The sequence below is a fragment of the Pelmatolapia mariae genome, linkage group LG20, assembly GCF_036321145.2.
Source record: "Pelmatolapia mariae isolate MD_Pm_ZW linkage group LG20, Pm_UMD_F_2, whole genome shotgun sequence".
Lineage (NCBI taxonomy): Eukaryota > Metazoa > Chordata > Actinopteri > Cichliformes > Cichlidae > Pelmatolapia > Pelmatolapia mariae.
Window position 1 is genome coordinate 11,401,509 of NC_086244.1, and position 18,274 is coordinate 11,419,782.

At 46.9% G+C, this 18,274-nt stretch overlaps 1 protein-coding gene, 1 long non-coding RNA gene and 1 pseudogene across 4 annotated transcripts in view; 1 reads left to right on the top strand and 2 right to left on the bottom strand.

Annotated features, from left to right (window-relative positions):
- LOC134619390 (protein NLRC3-like) overlaps window positions 1–12,332 on the bottom strand; it is a 28,037-nt gene extending 15,705 nt beyond the window's left edge. The window contains exons 1-3 of one of the 3 annotated variants that reach the window (XM_063465209.1): window positions 11,980–12,332; window positions 10,829–10,918; window positions 10,567–10,716 (exon numbers count right to left, since the gene is read on the bottom strand). In XM_063465209.1, the coding sequence (XP_063321279.1) occupies window positions 10,567–10,716; window positions 10,829–10,918; window positions 11,980–11,987 (248 nt within the window). In that variant the 5' untranslated portion in view covers window positions 11,988–12,332. Of the gene's footprint in view, window positions 1–10,566; window positions 10,717–10,828; window positions 10,922–11,027; window positions 11,215–11,979 lie in introns of those variants that run through there. The other 2 variants (XM_063465208.1, XM_063465210.1) reach the window with 2 other exon arrangements.
- LOC134619409 (uncharacterized) overlaps window positions 1–18,274 on the bottom strand; it is a 111,034-nt pseudogene that overhangs the window by 22,310 nt on the left and 70,450 nt on the right.
- On the top strand, window positions 12,482–14,695 carry LOC134619429 (uncharacterized). Its single transcript, XR_010091983.1, has 3 exons — window positions 12,482–12,646; window positions 14,163–14,324; window positions 14,525–14,695. It is a non-coding gene; the product is annotated as an uncharacterized LOC134619429 (long non-coding RNA).

The following is an 18,274-nucleotide window of genomic DNA, read 5'->3' on the forward strand; positions in this document are numbered from 1 at the left end:
TACCTGAGGCCTGTGACTGTTTACTGACACTAAGTTTAAGACAAACTGTGTTTTTACAGCTTCTTGGTAAGAAAGACAGAAAGTCCTTAAAATCTGTAGAGAAACATACAGTCTGTCCTTTTTCCATCTCCTTTCAGCGCGTCTACAGTCACATCTGAGGGAGCGCGTATGTTCATTCAACCACAGCTCTGATAAATGCTGAGTGCGCAGAGTCCTGAACGGAGCAATAGAGTCCAAAATATCAGGTAGAATGAAGAATGTCCGAAAGGTCCTCAACACTTTAACAGCTGGAGTTCATTATTCCAGAGTCCATAAAGGCAGCAGAAAAAGCGGCGCCGTTAGAGCATTAAGTGCTCGCTTTTTACGCGCTGAGGCGCACGGCTTATCTACCGAGCAGCACAGCGTTACAGTGAACAACACAGGAAAATGATCCGAGATGCCCAACTCAGACATTTCAGTGATGCACACATCCAGCCCGTGGGAAAGCTCCAAGTCTAGTGTGTGACCTTTTTCATGCGTGGGACCAGTAACCCACTGGGACAAGTTAAAAGAGTCAATAATATTTAAAAAGTCCTTGACCAGAGTCACAGCAGACATGGATGTTAAAATCACCAAGGCAGCATCATTAGAAGACATAGCATAAATTTTCACTGCTATGCAGATGACACGCAGCTCTATCTATCCATGAAGCCAGGTAACACACACCAATTAGTTAAACTGCAGGAATGTCTTAAAGACATAAAGACCTGGATGGCCGCTAACTTTCTGCTTCTTAATTCAGATCAAACTGAGGTTATTGTACTCGGCCCTGAAAATCTTAGAAATATGGTATCTAAGCAGATTCTTACTCTGGATGGCATTACCTTGGCCTCCAGTAATGCTGTGAGGAACCTTGGAGTCATTTTTGACCAGGACGTGTCCTTCAACGCACATATTAAACAAATATGTAAGACTGCTTTCTTCCATTTGTGCAACATCTCTAAAATTAGAAATATCCTGTCTCAGAGTGACGCTGAAAAACTAGTTCATGCATTTATTACTTCCAGGCTGGACGACTGTAATTCATTATTATCAGGAAGTCCTAAAAAGCCTTCAGTTAATCCAAAATGCTGCAGCAAGAGTCCTGACAGGGACTAGAAAGAGAGAGCAGATTTCTCCTGTTTTGGCTTCCCTTCATTGGCTTCCTGTTAAATCCAGAATTCAAAATCCTGCTCCTCACCTGACCCGACCCCTATGGCGCCTCCTGTGGGTGCTGGGCCTGCGGGAGGATGGGCCCATGTCCCCTCTTCAGGCTGTGTCCGGCCACCGGACGCTCGCCCTCTGGCACCCTCCCCGGGCCTGGCTCCAGGGCGGAGCTACAGTAACCCTCTCCCGGGCAGGGTAAACTGTTCCCTCGATGGGTCTTCTGAATCGCTCTTTGTGTGGTCCCTCACCCAGGACCAATTTGCTATGGGAGACCCTACCAGTGTCACGGGTTGCTAGAGGATCCACTCGCAGGACTCCTGGGTAGCGTTCACACAGAGATAGTTTATTACAAATCTTCACCGAGTGTATGTACAGACAGTGCGGGGTTAGTGCTATATACAAGACGTGAGGGGCAGGGGTCCAGGGCTCCAGGGAAAACGGGGAAACCACACTCGCGCTTCCAAACAGCCTCTCTCCTCTCCACTAACGACCTGTCACTCCTTCCACATACCACACGGGGAAACACGGGAACGGGTCCGGGGAATCTAGGAACACAGAAACACGTTAAGTCTCAGAGACAGAGGCACAGGGAACTTGAGCTGGGTGTGTACTGACGGAAGTCTTCACAATAATCCAGCGTTGAACAGCTGATCTCCTCCTTCTGATATACCAGCTGGACTGATGAGGCCCAGGTGTGCGCAATCCAAGAAGGCGTGGACCAAGGGCGTGAACCCGCCATGAGTTCCGCCCTGGCAAAACAGGGGAGAGAGGGGGAGAGAGGAAAAAAGAGGAGAGGAGGGGGGCTAGGAGTGGAGTGATGCTGTTCAGCGCCTTGCCGATCCCGCTGGCCGTGACAGCACCCCCCCCCCAACGGGAGCCTCCCGGCGACCCCCAGGCTTCCCAGGGTGAGCCTCATGGAACCGCCGAACCATGGCCCGGTCCAGCAGAGACGCCCGCGGGATCCAGGAACGCTCCTCGATGCCATAGCCCTCCCAGTCCACAAGATACTGCAAGCCACGACCCCGGCGCCTGACGTCCATAATCCGAGTCACGGAGAAGGCCGGACGGCCAGCAACGACCCGGGCGGGCGGAGGGGGCCCGGAAGGAGGGCACAGAGGACTGGAACAGTGGGGTTTGAGTTGAGAAACATGAAACACATTGTGGATACGCATGGCCCTGGGGAGCTTGAGACGCACAGAAACGGGGTTAACAACGGAGTCCACCTCGAACGGTCCTATGAAGGTGGGGGAGAGCTTTTGCGACTCCGTTCTGAGAGGTACATACCGGGTCGAGAGCCAAACCCGCTGTCCAGGTGAGTAGGCCGGAGCCGGGGCCCTGTGGCGGTCTGCCTGCCGTTTGTTCCGGTCCGCCATGCGAAGAAGGGCAGCTCTGGTGGCCCGCCAAGCGCGCCGACACCGTCGCAGGTGCTGCTGAACAGAGGGCACAAAGTGCTCACCTTCGATAGCAGGGAACAGGGGGGGTTGGTACCCCAAGGAGGCCTCGAACGGAGAGACGCCCGTGGCTGCCGAGGTGAGGCTATTGTGAGCGTACTCCACCCACGTCAGTTGCTCGCTCCAGGTGGTCTGATTAGTGGACGTCAGGCAACGGAGAGCTGCCTTGAGTTCTTGGTTGGCCCGTTCTGCTTGACCGTTGGTCTGCGGATGAAAACCTGACGAGAGACTGACCTGGGCCCCCAAGGAGGTGCAGAACTCCTTCCAAACACGCGAGGTGAACTGTGGACCCCGGTCCGAGACCACTTCAGCGGGGATCCCGTGGAGGCGAAACACATGAGTTGACAGAAGCCGGGCGGTCTCCAGGGCAGTGGGGAGCTTGGGGAGAGCAACAAAGTGGGCAGCTTTAGAAAAACGGTCGACAATGGTGAGGATGACTGTGTTACCTGATGACGGCGGAAGACCAGTGACAAAGTCAACCGCAATGTGGGACCAGGGGCGGCTCGGCGTAGGCAAGGGATGAAGTAGGCCGGCGGCGGGCTGGTTGACAGGTTTATTTTGGGCACAGGTTGGGCAGGCGGCGATGAATTCTCGGACGTCCTTGGCCAGAGTAGGCCACCAGGCGAACCGCTTGATGAAGGTGACGGTGCGATGAATGCCCGGATGACAGGTGAGTTTTCCCCCGTGGGCCCATTGAAGCACCCGTGAGCGAACAGATGTGGGAACAAAGAGCGATCCCGGGGGGCCAGTCCCTGGATCCGGTTCTGCCCGCTGGGCCTCCCGTATGGCGGACTCGATCTCCCACGATAGGGCTCCGATAACGCATGTGGGAGGGAGAATGGGGGCCTCACGGGTGGGATCCTCAGAGGAGGTGAATTGGCGGGACAGGGCATCGGGTTTCACGTTCCGAGAACCGGGCCTGTAGGTGATGGTGAAGCAGAATCTGGTAAAAAACAGAGCCCACCTGGCTTGTCGGGCGTTTAGTCGTTTAGCCGACCGGATATATTCGAGGTTCTTGTGGTCAGTCCATACTACAAAGGGTTCAGTTGCGCCTTCTAGCCAGTGGCGCCACTCCTCCAGGGCGAGTTTGATTGCCAGCAGCTCCCTGTCCCCGATGTCGTAGTTCTGCTCTGCGGGAGAAAGACGACGGGAGAAGAAGGCACAAGGGTGGAGCTTACCCTCTAGTTGCTGGGAGAGAACGGCCCCGACCCCTACATCCGAGGCGTCCACTTCTACGATAAACTGCCGCTTGAGATCCGGTTGTCGGAGGATGGGAGCCGACGCGAAGCGTTTCTTTAGCCGAGAGAAGGCCTCCTGAGCTTGATCATCCCAGCAGAAAGGTCCCTTGGGGGAAGTCAAACGGGTTAGTGGCAGAGCAACTTTGCTGTAGTCACGGATGAATCTCCGATAAAAGTTGGCAAAACCGAGGAACCGTTGAAGCTGCTTACGGTTAGGTGGAGTGGGCCAGTCCAAGACCGCTTGTACCTTAGCCGGATCGGTTCTTAGATCGCCCTGTTCGATGATGTAGCCCAAAAATGACACAGTACTCACATGAAACTCGCACTTCTCCCCTTTAACAAACAGGCGATTCTCCAGGAGACGTTGAAGGACTAGTCTGACGTGGTGTACATGATCAGAGAGCGAGGGGGAGAAGATGAGGATGTCGTCAAGGTACACAAACACAAAACGATTGATGAAATCTCGGAGAACATCGTTGACTAGACCCTGAAACACAGCGGGAGCATTAGTTAGTCCAAACGGCATGACCAAGTATTCAAAATGGCCCAGGTGCGTGTTGAAGGCAGTTTTCCACTCGTCTCCCTCTCTTATCCTGACTAAGTGGTAAGCATTTCGCAGATCGAGCTTAGTGAAAATGGTCGTCCCCTGTAGAAGGTCAAAGGCGGAGGATAAGAGCGGCAGAGGGTATTTATTCTTAATAGTGATATTATTGAGGCCCCGGAAATCAATACACGGCCGAAGGCTTTTATCCTTCTTAGTAACAAAAAAGAACCCGGCAGCCACGGGGGATGAAGAGGGGCGAATCAGTCCATTAGCCAAGGATTCATTAATGTACTTCTCCATGCATTCACGTTCAGGTTGAGAGAGACTGTACAAGCGACTAGTGGGAAGAGGTGCACCTGGAAGCAAATCAATACAGCAATCGTACGGGCGGTGAGGAGGGAGAGAGCGTGCTCGGTCCTTACAAAACACTTGCTTGAGATCATGATACTCTGATGGGATGGCTGAAAGGTCAGGGGGCTCGAGTGGTTGAGGGTTAGATGCCTTTCCGGGAGAAGCTGCTTTTAAACAGGTCATGTGACACTCCTCCCCCCACCCCAGAACCCTCCCCTTCTTCCAGTCGAGTACGGGGTTATGTTGGCGCAACCAAGGAAATCCCAGCACTAGGGGTGTGAGAGGGGCTCGAAAGACATAAAACTGTAACATTTCAGTGTGATTCCCAGACAGAGACAGGGACACAGGTTCAGTGATGTGAGTTATGTCGGGGAGGCGCTGACCATTTAACGCAGTGACCTGCAATGAGTGGGGCAATGCTTGTGTGTAAATCTTGAGTTTGAGAGCCAGGGAAGCATCCATGAAGTTTTGCTCCGCCCCGGAGTCAATCAGCGCCTGAAGGGAGTGAGAGGCAGAGCGAACAGTTACTTTAGCAGTTAGCATGAGGCGTGGAGGAGCATGTGAAAAGGAGACCTCGCCCACCCGTATCCTCCTCGCTACTGGCGGGCGAGACCTTTTGGCCGTACTGGACAGGCCTTGGCGAGATGGCCCTTGCGGCCGCAGTAAAAGCACTCACCGGACCTCCATCTGCGTGCTCTTTCCTCCGGGGAAATTTGGGAGCGTCCGATCTGCATAGGTTGCTCATGCTCGTCGCTGCGGTCCGCTTCCCGATCGCTGCTTCCGCTTCCGCTGGGAGCAGTCTCTGCTCGCCCCACGGGCCTCTGGGAACTGTAGTTGCTAGTGCGGCGACGCGCCCTCAAATGTTCATCTACCTTAACACATAAGGCGATTACTTCCGACAGGGTCTTGGGCAGCTCCCTCATTAACAGTTCGCCCTTGAGTTCATCACAAACATTGTTTAATAGGGTACTTATCAGCGCAGGCTGCCCCCATCCAGTCTCCTCCGCCAGCGTCCAAAACTCCACAGAGAAGTCCGCCATACACCGCCGTCCTTGTTTTAAATTCAGCAAACGGTGGCCCGCTGCCTCTGCTCCGGTGCCCCTTTCAAACACACTTTTGAACTTAGAGAGAAAATCAGCATAAGTAATCTCCGGGTTGGTTCGTAACACGGCTTGAGCCCAGTTTAAGGCTTGACCGCGGAGTAACTGAACAAAAAAGGCTATCTTAGCTCCATCACTTTCATATGTTCGCCGCAGCTGCCTAAACTGCAACGTAATCTGTGTTAGAAACCCAGCACACTTGTGGAACTCACCAGCGAAAGGCTCCGGTGACGGTAGAGCTCGTTCCGGGGGCTCCGCGGAAGCGGAGGCCGGCGGCGTGGAGAGTTCCGGGGCTGGCGGCTGTGCGGGAGCAGACGGGGGGGGCACAGCGGGACCTGGCAGAGGTATGAGCTGAGCGAGAGCCTGAGTGAGCGCGAGCAACTGATGGTTAATGTGTTGTAGCATCTGCTCGTGTCGCTCCAACACGGCTTCTGGAGGGGGGGCGGGTTGCTGAGTTGAGTCCGCTGGATCCATAGTATGGCTGGATTATTACTGTCACGGGTTGCTAGAGGATCCACTCGCAGGACTCCTGGGTAGCGTTCACACAGAGATAGTTTATTACAAATCTTCACCGAGTGTATGTACAGACAGTGCGGGGTTAGTGCTATATACAAGACGTGAGGGGCAGGGGTCCAGGGCTCCAGGGAAAACGGGGAAACCACACTCGCGCTTCCAAACAGCCTCTCTCCTCTCCACTAACGACCTGTCACTCCTTCCACATACCACACGGGGAAACACGGGAACGGGTCCGGGGAATCTAGGAACACAGAAACACGTTAAGTCTCAGAGACAGAGGCACAGGGAACTTGAGCTGGGTGTGTACTGACGGAAGTCTTCACAATAATCCAGCGTTGAACAGCTGATCTCCTCCTTCTGATATACCAGCTGGACTGATGAGGCCCAGGTGTGCGCAATCCAAGAAGGCGTGGACCAAGGGCGTGAACCCGCCATGAGTTCCGCCCTGGCAAAACAGGGGAGAGAGGGGGAGAGAGGAAAAAAGAGGAGAGGAGGGGGGCTAGGAGTGGAGTGATGCTGTTCAGCGCCTTGCCGATCCCGCTGGCCGTGACAACCAGGGGGCAAAAGCCCCCAGACAACATAGCCCTTGGGATCCCTGGGACACACAAACCCCTCCACCACAATAAGGTAGCGATTCACTACCTTTCTGCCCCAAGTGGAGGAGTTCAAGTATCTCGGGGTCTTGTTTGCGAGTGATGGGAGAAGGGAGCCAGAGATCGACAGACGGATTGGTGCTGCGGCTGCAGTGATGTGGACGCTGCACCGGTCCGTCGTGGTGAAGAGAGAGCTGAGTGTAAAAGTGAAGCTCTCAATTTACCGGTCGATCTACGTCCCTACCCTCACCTATGGCCACGAGCTGTGGGTAGTGACCGAAAGAACGACCCAGCATTACTGGAGGCCAAGGTAATGCCATCCAGAGTAAGAATCTGCTTAGATACCATATTTCTAAGATTTTCAGGGCCGAGTACAATAACCTCAGTTTTATCTGAATTAAGGAGCAGAAAGTTAGCGGCCATCCAGGTCTTTATGTCTTTAAGACATTCCTGCAGTTTAACTAATTGGTGTGTGTTACCTGGCTTCATGGACAGATAGAGCTGGGTGTCATCTGCATAGCAGTGAAAATGTATGCTATGTCTTCTAATGATGCTGCCTAGGGGAAGCATGTATAATGTAAACAGAATTGGTCCTAGCACTGAACCCTGTGGAACTCCATAATTGACCTTAGTGGGTGAAGAGGACTCTCCATTTACTTGAACAAATTGGAGTCTATTAGATAGATATGATACAAACCACTGCAGTGCAGTACCTGTAATACCTACAGCATGTTCTAATCACTCTAATAGGATATTATGGTCAACAGTATCGAACGCAGCACTGAGGTCTAGCAGGACAAGCACAGAGATGAGTCCACTGTCAGAGGCCATAAGAAGATCATTTGTAACCTTCACTAAAGCTGTTTCTGTGCTGTGATGAGCTCTGAAACCTGACTGAAACTCTTCAAATAAGCCATTCCTCTGCAGATGATCTGTTAGCTGTTTGACAACTACTCTTTCAAGGATTTTTGATATGAAAGGAAGGTTGGAGATTGGCCTATAATTAGCTAAGACAGCTGGGTCTAGAGATTGCTTTTTAAGTAAGGGTTTAACTACAGCCACCTTGAAGGCCTGTGGTACATAGCCAATTATTAGAGATAGATTGATCATATTTAAGATTGAAGAATTAATTAATGGCAGGACTTCTTTGAGCAGTTTTGTAGGAATGGGGTCTAAAAGACACGTTGATGGTTTGGAGGAAGTAATTATTGAAGTTAACTCAGAAAGATCGATTGGAGAAAAAGAGTCTAACTTAACATCAATGGTACTAAAAGTAGCTGTAGATAATATTACATCTGTGGGATGATTATTGGTAATTTTTTCTCTAATGATAAAAATTTTATTTCTGAAGAAGTTCATGAAGTCATTACTTCATCCAGGAAAGTAAATCTCCAAAAGTTGATTCTGTTCATCTGGACGTAGCGTAAATGTGGTTATCCCAGCTGGACTCTTGTCAAAGCTGGAAAGGCGCCTAAATAAAGCTCCAGCCGATCCAGGAGAGAAGGACAACCGCTGCCTAAGAGAAAACCTGTAGTGATTCCATATGTGTCAGGAGTATCGGAGCAGCTGAGACGCATTTTTTCTAAACACCAGGTCTCTGTGGCTTTTAAAAACCCCAAAACACGCTGCGCCAAAAACTGGTCCACCCCAAGGATCGGGTCCCCCGACACAAACAGAGTAACATAGTGTACGCTGTTAAGTGCAGGAGGATTGTCAGGATTTATACATCGGGGAAACCAAACAACCTCTGGCTACAACACAGAAGAGCTACCTCGTCAGGCCAGGACTCTTCAGTCTATTCACACCTACAGGCCAGTGGACACTCTTTCAATGATGAGGATGTAACATCCTGGACAGGGAGGAACGCTGGTTTGAGGGCGGAGTCAAGGAGGCCATTTACGTGAAGAGGGAAAGACCATCTCTGAATCGAGGAGGGGGCCTAAGGGTACATCTGTCACCATCTTACAATGCTGTGATTGCAGCCATTCCCCAACTCTCTGTGAATGGGACTCATGGTTATTGATCAATGGTCATGAGAATTTGCATAATTAAGATTAAGGAACTGACCTCCCAGCCCATTGTTCCTTCAGTGGGCTGGTTTCAGTCATTATGCAAATGTCCTGTTTATAAGATTGAAACCTGCAGTCAGCTGAGACTGAAGGAGTCACCTGGATGATGATGAAACGTTTCTCCCACAAAACGCTACGTCCAGATGAACTTTTGCAGAAAGTAGAATCAGTATTTGAGCTTTAAGAGGGTATTTTAACACAAACATCAGTCCTTCTACTTAAGTATGTTTGCCTCTTTGTTTACGCCTAAATTAACTTTACTGTTAACGAGTTTTCATGTTTCTGTAATCCACCAGTGTGCTCATGCTTTTTTAATTGAAAACATATTTTTAATGATCAAATATAATTATTTTTGTTATTTGTGGATTTTAAATGTGCTTGACAGAGACAGATGATAATCATTATCCTGCACTGTGGTCTCAGGTTTGGTCGAGCTCGCACAAAGAATGGCTGCTATGTTGAACTTCCTCCTGGGATCTACACTAAGAAGTGAGTCCAACATTAGCAGGGTCTCTTTCCTTTATCTGGATTCACTTTAGCATTCACAGTCACGTGAAGCTTGTTATTAACTCGATAAGTCAACCCAGGGTTTCAGCTGAGCGTTCACATGAAACACATGGTGTTGGAGCATCTGATCAATCATATTGATGGAGACGTGTATCAGCAACAGAGCAGCTGAGTTTGCAGAAGGAAGTCAAACTAAACCACAGGAACAATATGAGGAGATTACACACATAATAAAATACTAGCAGTAACACAGCTGCTGCAGACAAATCAGTCGTGTGATGGTGTGTGAGAGGAGAAGGACTGTAAAGGAGTTTGGTGTTAAAAGCTCTGTATGAATGTGGGAGACTTTGAATAAAAGGCAGCAAAATCGCTGACTGTGAAAGTCACCAGACTTATCAGAGCTCTGTGATTAAGACCTGTAAGAACACCTATTTGTACTTGTTGGCATTATATCAAACACACACGTATATTAAGCCTTTGTTTGAACTCTGGTTGAATTTGTTACTTTCAGACTGTGAAACATCACAGAGGCTGCAGCTGCAGATCTTTGTTTCACCTGGAAATTTACTTTAAATGTTAGATGGAAAATGTATTGCTCAGTTTAACCAAAGTAAGAACAAGAATCCATAAACCTTCATAAAGACAAACATCTCCCCAGAACATTGATCTGCTGAAGTGTCACTGAAGGGAAAAACTATTTGTCCTCCTCCATCCAGCAACACCTGAAACACCTGAGTGGAAGCTCCTCCCTACACTGTGTTTGAAGCAAAGCACAAAGGAGACACCTGCTGGAGCAGCTGGAGTCCTACAGACACTCAGCCTCTTCACTACACAAACACCTCCTACAACATCCACTCTTTCCACTCTGACTGCTGTGTTTGTGGAAACACTCCAACACACACCGCTTCACACACCAACATAGAAATGTGTGTGAAAAAGAGCTGAGCTGATATTAAACATGAGGATTTATTCAAAAATACAGAGTCAGGAACAACATCTAGACACACATTACCTCTCAGCAGCAGAAGAACAGCCTTTAAAGTCCACAACAACATCCTTCGACTTGTTGCTCTTTAAGGAAACACAGCTGGGTTCAGGTCCAGGTTCTGGATTAGTTTTAGGGTTATGTCCAGCTGAGCCTGGTACGCCCCACAGCTCTGGGCTTTAAAACAACACACACAGAGGTATGAGTGTGAATAATGATGGAGCAGTGATGTGAGTGCTGAGCTGTGACATGGAGAAGAGTCACGGACAGTTAGAGATGGTCATCTCACCTCTGAGCTTTGGTCTGGCTCTCATGTTCCCCACACAGAGTGCTTTTAGAGGGAGGGACTCCCTCCTCTCTGTCCTCACACTGATCCATGCTGCTGAAAACATCCAGATGAACAGAATCAACTTTTTGGGGATTTACTGGATGATTGAGCATCAAGACACTTTTTAATATTTTACTAATTTCTGAAGCTTTTTACCAACTTTGTTCAAATTGGTCTGCTGTCATTTTATTGTTGACAAAAAGAGATTTTGAGTTTGACTGTTGACGTTTCCATGTGGGACTGTTGCTGCAACACCATAGAATGTTACTACAGAATACACTTTATATTGTGAGCACTTGGATGTTAGTCCAGTGGTCCTAAACTGACACACCTGCACCTGGATTCATTCTGACCAGATTTTAGCCCAACAGTGTTTCATACTTAATACATCAGACACAAACTCTGCAGCTGTCATTGTGTGCAGTGTGTGTGCAGCGGGACACTGTGTCCTATGAGTGTTATACTACAATAAACAGAGCCTGACCGCGGGCATAAAGAGGGCAAAAACCCACTTATGCTCTAAAGATGAAGTTCTATTTCTCTTCAAATGACCCTCAGAGCATGTGGAGGGTCATTGAACGCATCACAGATTCCCTCAAGAACAACAGGCTGAAGAACATAAAAACAAACGCAGAGTTTCTGTCTGATGGTTTGAACATGAAACAGGAATTATTGAGCAAAAACGGCCAGTTTACTAACTCTGCAGAATTTATGAACTAACATCAGCGCATTCACCTACAATACACGAATGAATATCACCAGTTAAACTGAAAAAGGAAAATAACCTGCATACAAATACAACAGCAGAGAAATGCATTTTATAGATGAAATGTTGGCAGCGACTTCCGAAAAGCAACTCTTAGGACAGCCCTGTCTCACTGTCAGCAGTTAATGAACATCCACAGACTGCTGGAGGCAGGAGAAGCTGCCTACAGTCACCAGTCAGTGGATCCACAGTAACATCGACTCTGAGTTCAGCTGCTGATCATCAACTAACTGTTTCTGTCTCGTTCCCAGACTCTGATCTCACATCAAACGAAGCAGATTTATGCTGAAACTAAGCTGCACACAGCTGATGTTAGCCAGGAAACAGTACAGACTGCTAACATTACCTTAACATGGAGACGATCAACTGCGCCACAACATTCACGAAAGCGAAAGTAAAAGCGACGGAAGGAAACGATCAGAGAGGCGTTTGAGGGACGTTCAGAGTCAGGAACCTCAGAAACGGATCAGGCTGGAGTTTAATTCTGTTTTCATCTTTAGAAACATCTGGAAATAGTTATAAAAAATGCTGCGTAATAAAGAAAAATAGTGTAGATTAGTTTGAGTTGTGTTTAGCTGAGCTGTGTCATTTTGTGGAGGAGCAGCAAGACTTTCAGTGTGACTCTCAGGAGAAAGCCTCCCACATGTCTGTTGTCTTAATAGTGGAATTATCTGGAAAATGAACCAGTTCTTATAAGCTGCTTTTCAATATGAGCAGTCAAAGCATTTTATACAGCCTGCTTCATTCACACAAGCACTTCTTTTTCTAACAATGACACTATGATGGATGCATCAGAGAGGAAGTCGGGGTTCCATATCTTACAAGGATACTGTGGTGAGCAGACTGGAGCAGCCAGGGATCAAACCTCCAACCTTCCAGTTAGTAATTCTACCTGCTGAGCTACAGTCTGTACTTCCTGAACAACACAGCCTCCTTTTGTTTCTTTATTTCCAGTAGCAACCAGGACCAAAATGAACCCTGACTCCAACAGACACTCAGGATCCACCTGCCCAGTAAGTCAACCACTAACTGTAACTATCAGAGCCCTGACCTTCTGCAGAGACGAGTCACACTGAACACAGCAAGTGTCCCTGCTCTCAGATACAAAATCTGCCTTTAAAAGTTAAGAGTAATGAAATCAGCAGTTCTGATTCTATAATTTGTAGTCTCACACACTTGTGCACTTTTGTTGTTTTGGTTCATTCATATTCTGCTGTAAACAACTAATGAGAGCGAGGGAACATTTTATAAAAGCTTTGAGTGTCCATCAGGATCCTGTAGAAACAGCTTCCATCTCAAATACTAAACATCATTATTTACATTGTGTGTTTTTTTAAAGTCACTCTAGCTCAGATTTCTTTAGCCAAATGTCTTTCTGTGTCTTTCATATAAACGTTAAACATGAAAACAATCAACACAGCAACACTGAAAGCATTGGAGTGTAAATTTCCTCAGTTTTTCAAATGCTACTTATTTCCATTATACAGAAGAAAAGACAAACATTTCAAACAAAGGCAGCCAGAACATCTTTCCTGTGCCAGAATGTGTGAAATATAACATGACAAGAATCAATGTCTACACCATCAATATCCTCACTTTAACTGTCTGTAATGCTTTGAGCTAGTTAGCAACAGGAACATTGACTGCATATGCACTGAAATTATTACTGATTGTGCTGTTGCATAATCTACTTAAAATATATATGCAATTCTTCTTCTAGAAACCTTGCTGGGTGTGTAATCATTATACTGAAATCATAAAAATTAGATGTTGTGATAAGAAAGACATTTGTGCCACGCACAGTTAAACAATGGGCATATCTTCTGCATTTGTAATTCAAAGAGAGAGAAACAGAGCAGGGACATGTTTTTGTTTTTTTAAATAAGAATTGAATTTGCTCATGTGCAGCCTCAGATTGGCACTGAGGCTGGCCAGCAGAAGGTGAGGGCCTGGGGTCCTGGACTGGAAGGAGGCGTTGTTGGTAGTTCTGCTGACTTTGTGGTGGAGGCTTCACTGTGGATGCATAAATGAGTTTGCGCTCCATGTTTTGAGGGTCATGAGCTTCGCCTGGCACTATGGCTGGGCTGAAATATTGCAGGTGCACGTAGAGTGCGGAGGGTTTTTGCAGCAACGCTTACAGTTACACTGGTAATGGGTTTCTGTAAGTCTACATGCCTGGAAACATTCTGATCAGATGCCTAAACTGAAACAATGAAAATGCAATCAATTCAGTAAGGATATATGTGTGACAATGAAGAACCCGACAGCATCAGAGTTGCAGTTTAGCACGTTTTCATTGGCTTTCACACTGCTCCTGTAGCACACACACCACCCTCTCCTGCGGTCCCGGCAACATCTTTAACAGGGAAGACATGATTAGATGATGGGCTCAGGTATGTGAATCAGCCCCCCCTGACACCACACCCCTCCCCTGCAGCTGAGCCACACACCACACCCTGCCACAACATGATAGAAATGGTGCATTTATGCCATTAGCGTGTGCCCTAACAATCACTGCTGGATCTCTAGGTGACGATTCCTTGAGGATGTACCATCTGAAGGTGGGCCCGGCTGCAGATATTCCACTGGACATAGGAGAGCTGGACCTCAGCCAGCTGACAGCCTCTCTTACAACACCCTCAGGGCCAGAGGAGCCCTGCCTGCTGAAGATGCTGCGTAACGCTCACATTGGTGAGTGTCTGTCTGATAAGTGAGAAGTTTGCTAAACAATGAGACTCCAAAACCCAAATACTTTATTAATCTCTAAGTAAAAGACAAAGAGGGGGAAAGTAATAAATTAAAGTATGGGGAAAGAAACAGGAGCAGCTGAAACGGGCTGCATGCACACACAAGAATAAACGTTGTTAACCCACATCTGTTTTGTTCCCAAGGATGTTGGTGAGCACCTTATTAACATCAAGAAGAACGGTCGTCATATTCCCAGCAGCCCAGTTGCTGTTATGACCAACAGTCAGAGATTGGTGATGTGAGCCGTGTGCATGTCGACCGGGCTGAGCGAGGCCAGGACTTTTGAGCCTACAGAGTTCTACATTGACACTCGTCATGCAGGTATATGCTCAGTGAAAGTATAGATACTGTGATTTCTTTCATTTTTTAATGATTAAAATAAAATATTTGTCAGTCTCATCTTTTTTATATTAGGCTGAACCAGGAAATGACATCATCAACATGAAGTTAAGTTTGACCAATATGTGCAAGGTGCTTACCATAAAACAGTCGGGGATTACAGAGAAGGGACATGTTTTTGTTTTTTTAATAAGAATTGAATTTGCTCATGTGCATACACAGGAAGTGATTTCACAGTGAAAGTAACAGGGGAGGGCAGAATGAAGGCGAGCGTCACCAGACAGAGGACAACATCAGCTGCAAACGCTGACAGCCAGTGTGACCTCAGCCTCAAGATCCCAGGTGAGATAAGCAGGAACTGATATGTAACTATACATCTGTGCTCGAAGGTCAAAGGGGGGAGGTTACCAGCCTTCTAGTGGAAATGTTCTCTTATGCAGCTGATGCTAGATGATCTTTAGACTTGATGTTTGTATCTCTACATCTCTGTATCCTCAGAGATCAACATAGCAGGTTCACTGGACAGGTTCACAAGGCTGACACGATGGAGGGAGAGAATAACACCTACTGCATTTGTTTTGTACCTACTGAGACTGGTGTGCATGCCGTGTGTGTGAAATACATGTCGCACCTGCTTCAAATTTCACATACAATTATACAGTATCCACACTTGCTGATAGGTGGTAATCGACTTCAGGAGAACAAGGCGATCTGAGCACTCTACCCTCTACATTGATGGGGAGGAGGTAGAAAGGGTAGAAAGCTTTAAGTTCCTCGGAGTCCACATCTCGGCCGACCTTACCTGGTCCACAAACATCTCCCACCAGGTAGGGAAAGCACAACAAAGGCTGTACTTCCTCAGGAAGCTGCGTCAGGCACAATTACCCCAGAGACTGCTAGTAAACTTCTACCGCTCCACCATCGACAGCCTGACTTACTGCTTCACACTCTGGTTAAACTGCTGCACTGCAGAGGACAAGAGGAAACTGCAGTGGGTGGTGAGGAAAGCAGAGCGGGCAATTGGCACTTCACTAATTCCCCTCAGAGACATTTATACTGGCAGACTTCAGCAGAAAGCCAGCATCATCATCAAGGACCCCTCACACCCTGGACACTCACTTTCCCCCCTTCCCTCTGATAAACGCTGCAGGTCCATCAGGTCAAAGACAAACAGACTCAATAGAAGCTTCTACCCACAGGCTGTCAAACATGCCCTACCTCCACCCTGACTGAAGGTTAGCTGCACTGCCAACACTCATGGACATGACACTTTATCTATAAACCATTTTTTATACTATAATGCAGCCAACATTCCTGCCTCTATAAACTGTATTTATTATAGTAGAAGCAGCATTCCTACCCCCCACTGTACCTCACAATGCACTGATCATTCACTGCTCCTTACATTTCACCTGCTCCTCAGATGCCATGTGTGTGTATGTGGATATATGTGTATGTATGTATGTATGGGTGTATCCGTATGCACACATGTGTATCTATAACTTGTACATATCTTTCTTGTGTAAATGTAAACGCCTGTGTTATTGTGTAGATACTTACGTCTTTGTGTTTTACACTCAGCGGAGAGATGCCAAATTGTTTCACTGTTCTTGTAATAGTGACAATAAAGAGCTATTCTATTCTATTCTATTCTATTCTATTCTATTCCCAACAACATAGGTGAAATTAAACATGCTTCCTGAACAACAGCATGGGTCTATAGAGCTTAAATGACTCCAGCTCTATCTTGTTATGGTTATTAAAATGCCTATAAGCAGCGTGACCTAGATGAGGGTAATCTTAAAATAATAAAATATATATTACCCCAAATCGATGACGTAGCCTTGGAAAAAAAAATTGTAATAATATTCATTTACTGTCTTTCATTTCTCTAGTACATCAAACAAACAGCAGTTTCACAAAACTTACCAAGCAGTTTGCTAACTGTAGCCTGGGAGATGGGTGGTCTCGTAGGGTGTCTTGCATTGAAATCTGCTGCAATGACCCGGTTACTGCGTTCACCAGATATCAACACAATTTCGATCCGCTCCTCACGTGTTAACCTCTTCGACATGTCAATGGCTGTGAACAAAGAGAAACTTGTAAATAACTCATGAAAGAATAAAGTTACGTTGAAACCAAGCACACCATTGTTTTTCTTGTGACATTACCAATAAGTTTGATGTGTCACATGGCCCTCGTCCTATTGAAAAAACAAAAGTTGTATCCAAGATGGCCGACTTTTAAATGGCCACCATGGTTACCACCCATCTTGAGGAGTTTGCCCCCTCACATATACTAATGTGCCACAAACAGGACTTTAATATCACCAACCATTCCCATGTTATTATGGTGTATCCATATAAATGGCCCACCCTGTACATTATGGACTTGGTTACAATACTTATAATGGTAAATGGTAACTGGCCTGTATTTATATAGCGCTTTACTTATTCCATATGGAAACCAAAGCGCTTTATACTACATTCAGTCATTCATCCATTCACACACACACATCTTGACTCATAACATCTACGGTCATGAAATAAAATATTAGCAATAGCAGAACTAGTATAATGGACAGATTATGCAGCAATGCCGAAAATTATAGCTTTGAAGTGGGCATGTGTACTTTTGGAAATGCCAGTTGACTCAACTGCTTTGTATTTCCTGTATCAGCTAAAGATTACGTAAAGTAAGGGGGGAAGTTGACTGGAATACCCTGCTTAGCTTGCTCCCACTTGCTTTGGTTAAGCAGAAGAAAATGAGCGAGCGAGCGATAGTGTGGGGATTATTATAAAAACAAAAGGAAAGAACATGGAGGTAGGGAACATATTTGAGAACACAGATGTTGGATCATAAGCTGTGGCTGAAAACTTTGTCTTGGTGCATCAAACAGTTTTGTGCAATTCTAGAGTAACAGTGTAGTTTTCAGAGTGAATAATGAAATCAAAAGACAGCTAAGTAGTGTTGTCTTCTTCATCTTCACTGTTGTGTGGACTTCTAATGGCAATGTGATGATTCATGAATGAGTGTGTGCTTATCAGCTCCCCCCCGACCCCCCCATTCTACGCTGGCGTTGTCCTTGGTAGCCATGACAACGAGACGTCCCACCACGACTCCCAGTTTCATAAATACAGGGCCCCAGCACCCAAAAAAGAAAAAAAAATCGTGATTCCTCCCTAAATGTTAGGAGTGGTACTACACCTATTGTAGAAAACAAAAAACCCAAAGCACAGAAACAATGTTTTATAGTGTTTGTGTGCTTTTGACAGAGGAAGACAGGACAGAATATCATTAAAGGGATTTGACTTTGTGAGATCACACTGAAAACGCACCACTTGGTTCACTCTGAGATATTTTCAGTCTGGAAAGATGAATCTGTCGGGCTTTAGGCTGCTTCTCACTTTAAGCAGTTCATGTTGTAGCTGTAGCTGATGGACACAAAAATTACATTTCATATTTTAGATATTCAGCTGCTGACTCTGAAGCCAACAGGGCTCTTGAGTGTGGATGATTGTGTTGGTACTGGATGCTGTGATAAACAGATGTTA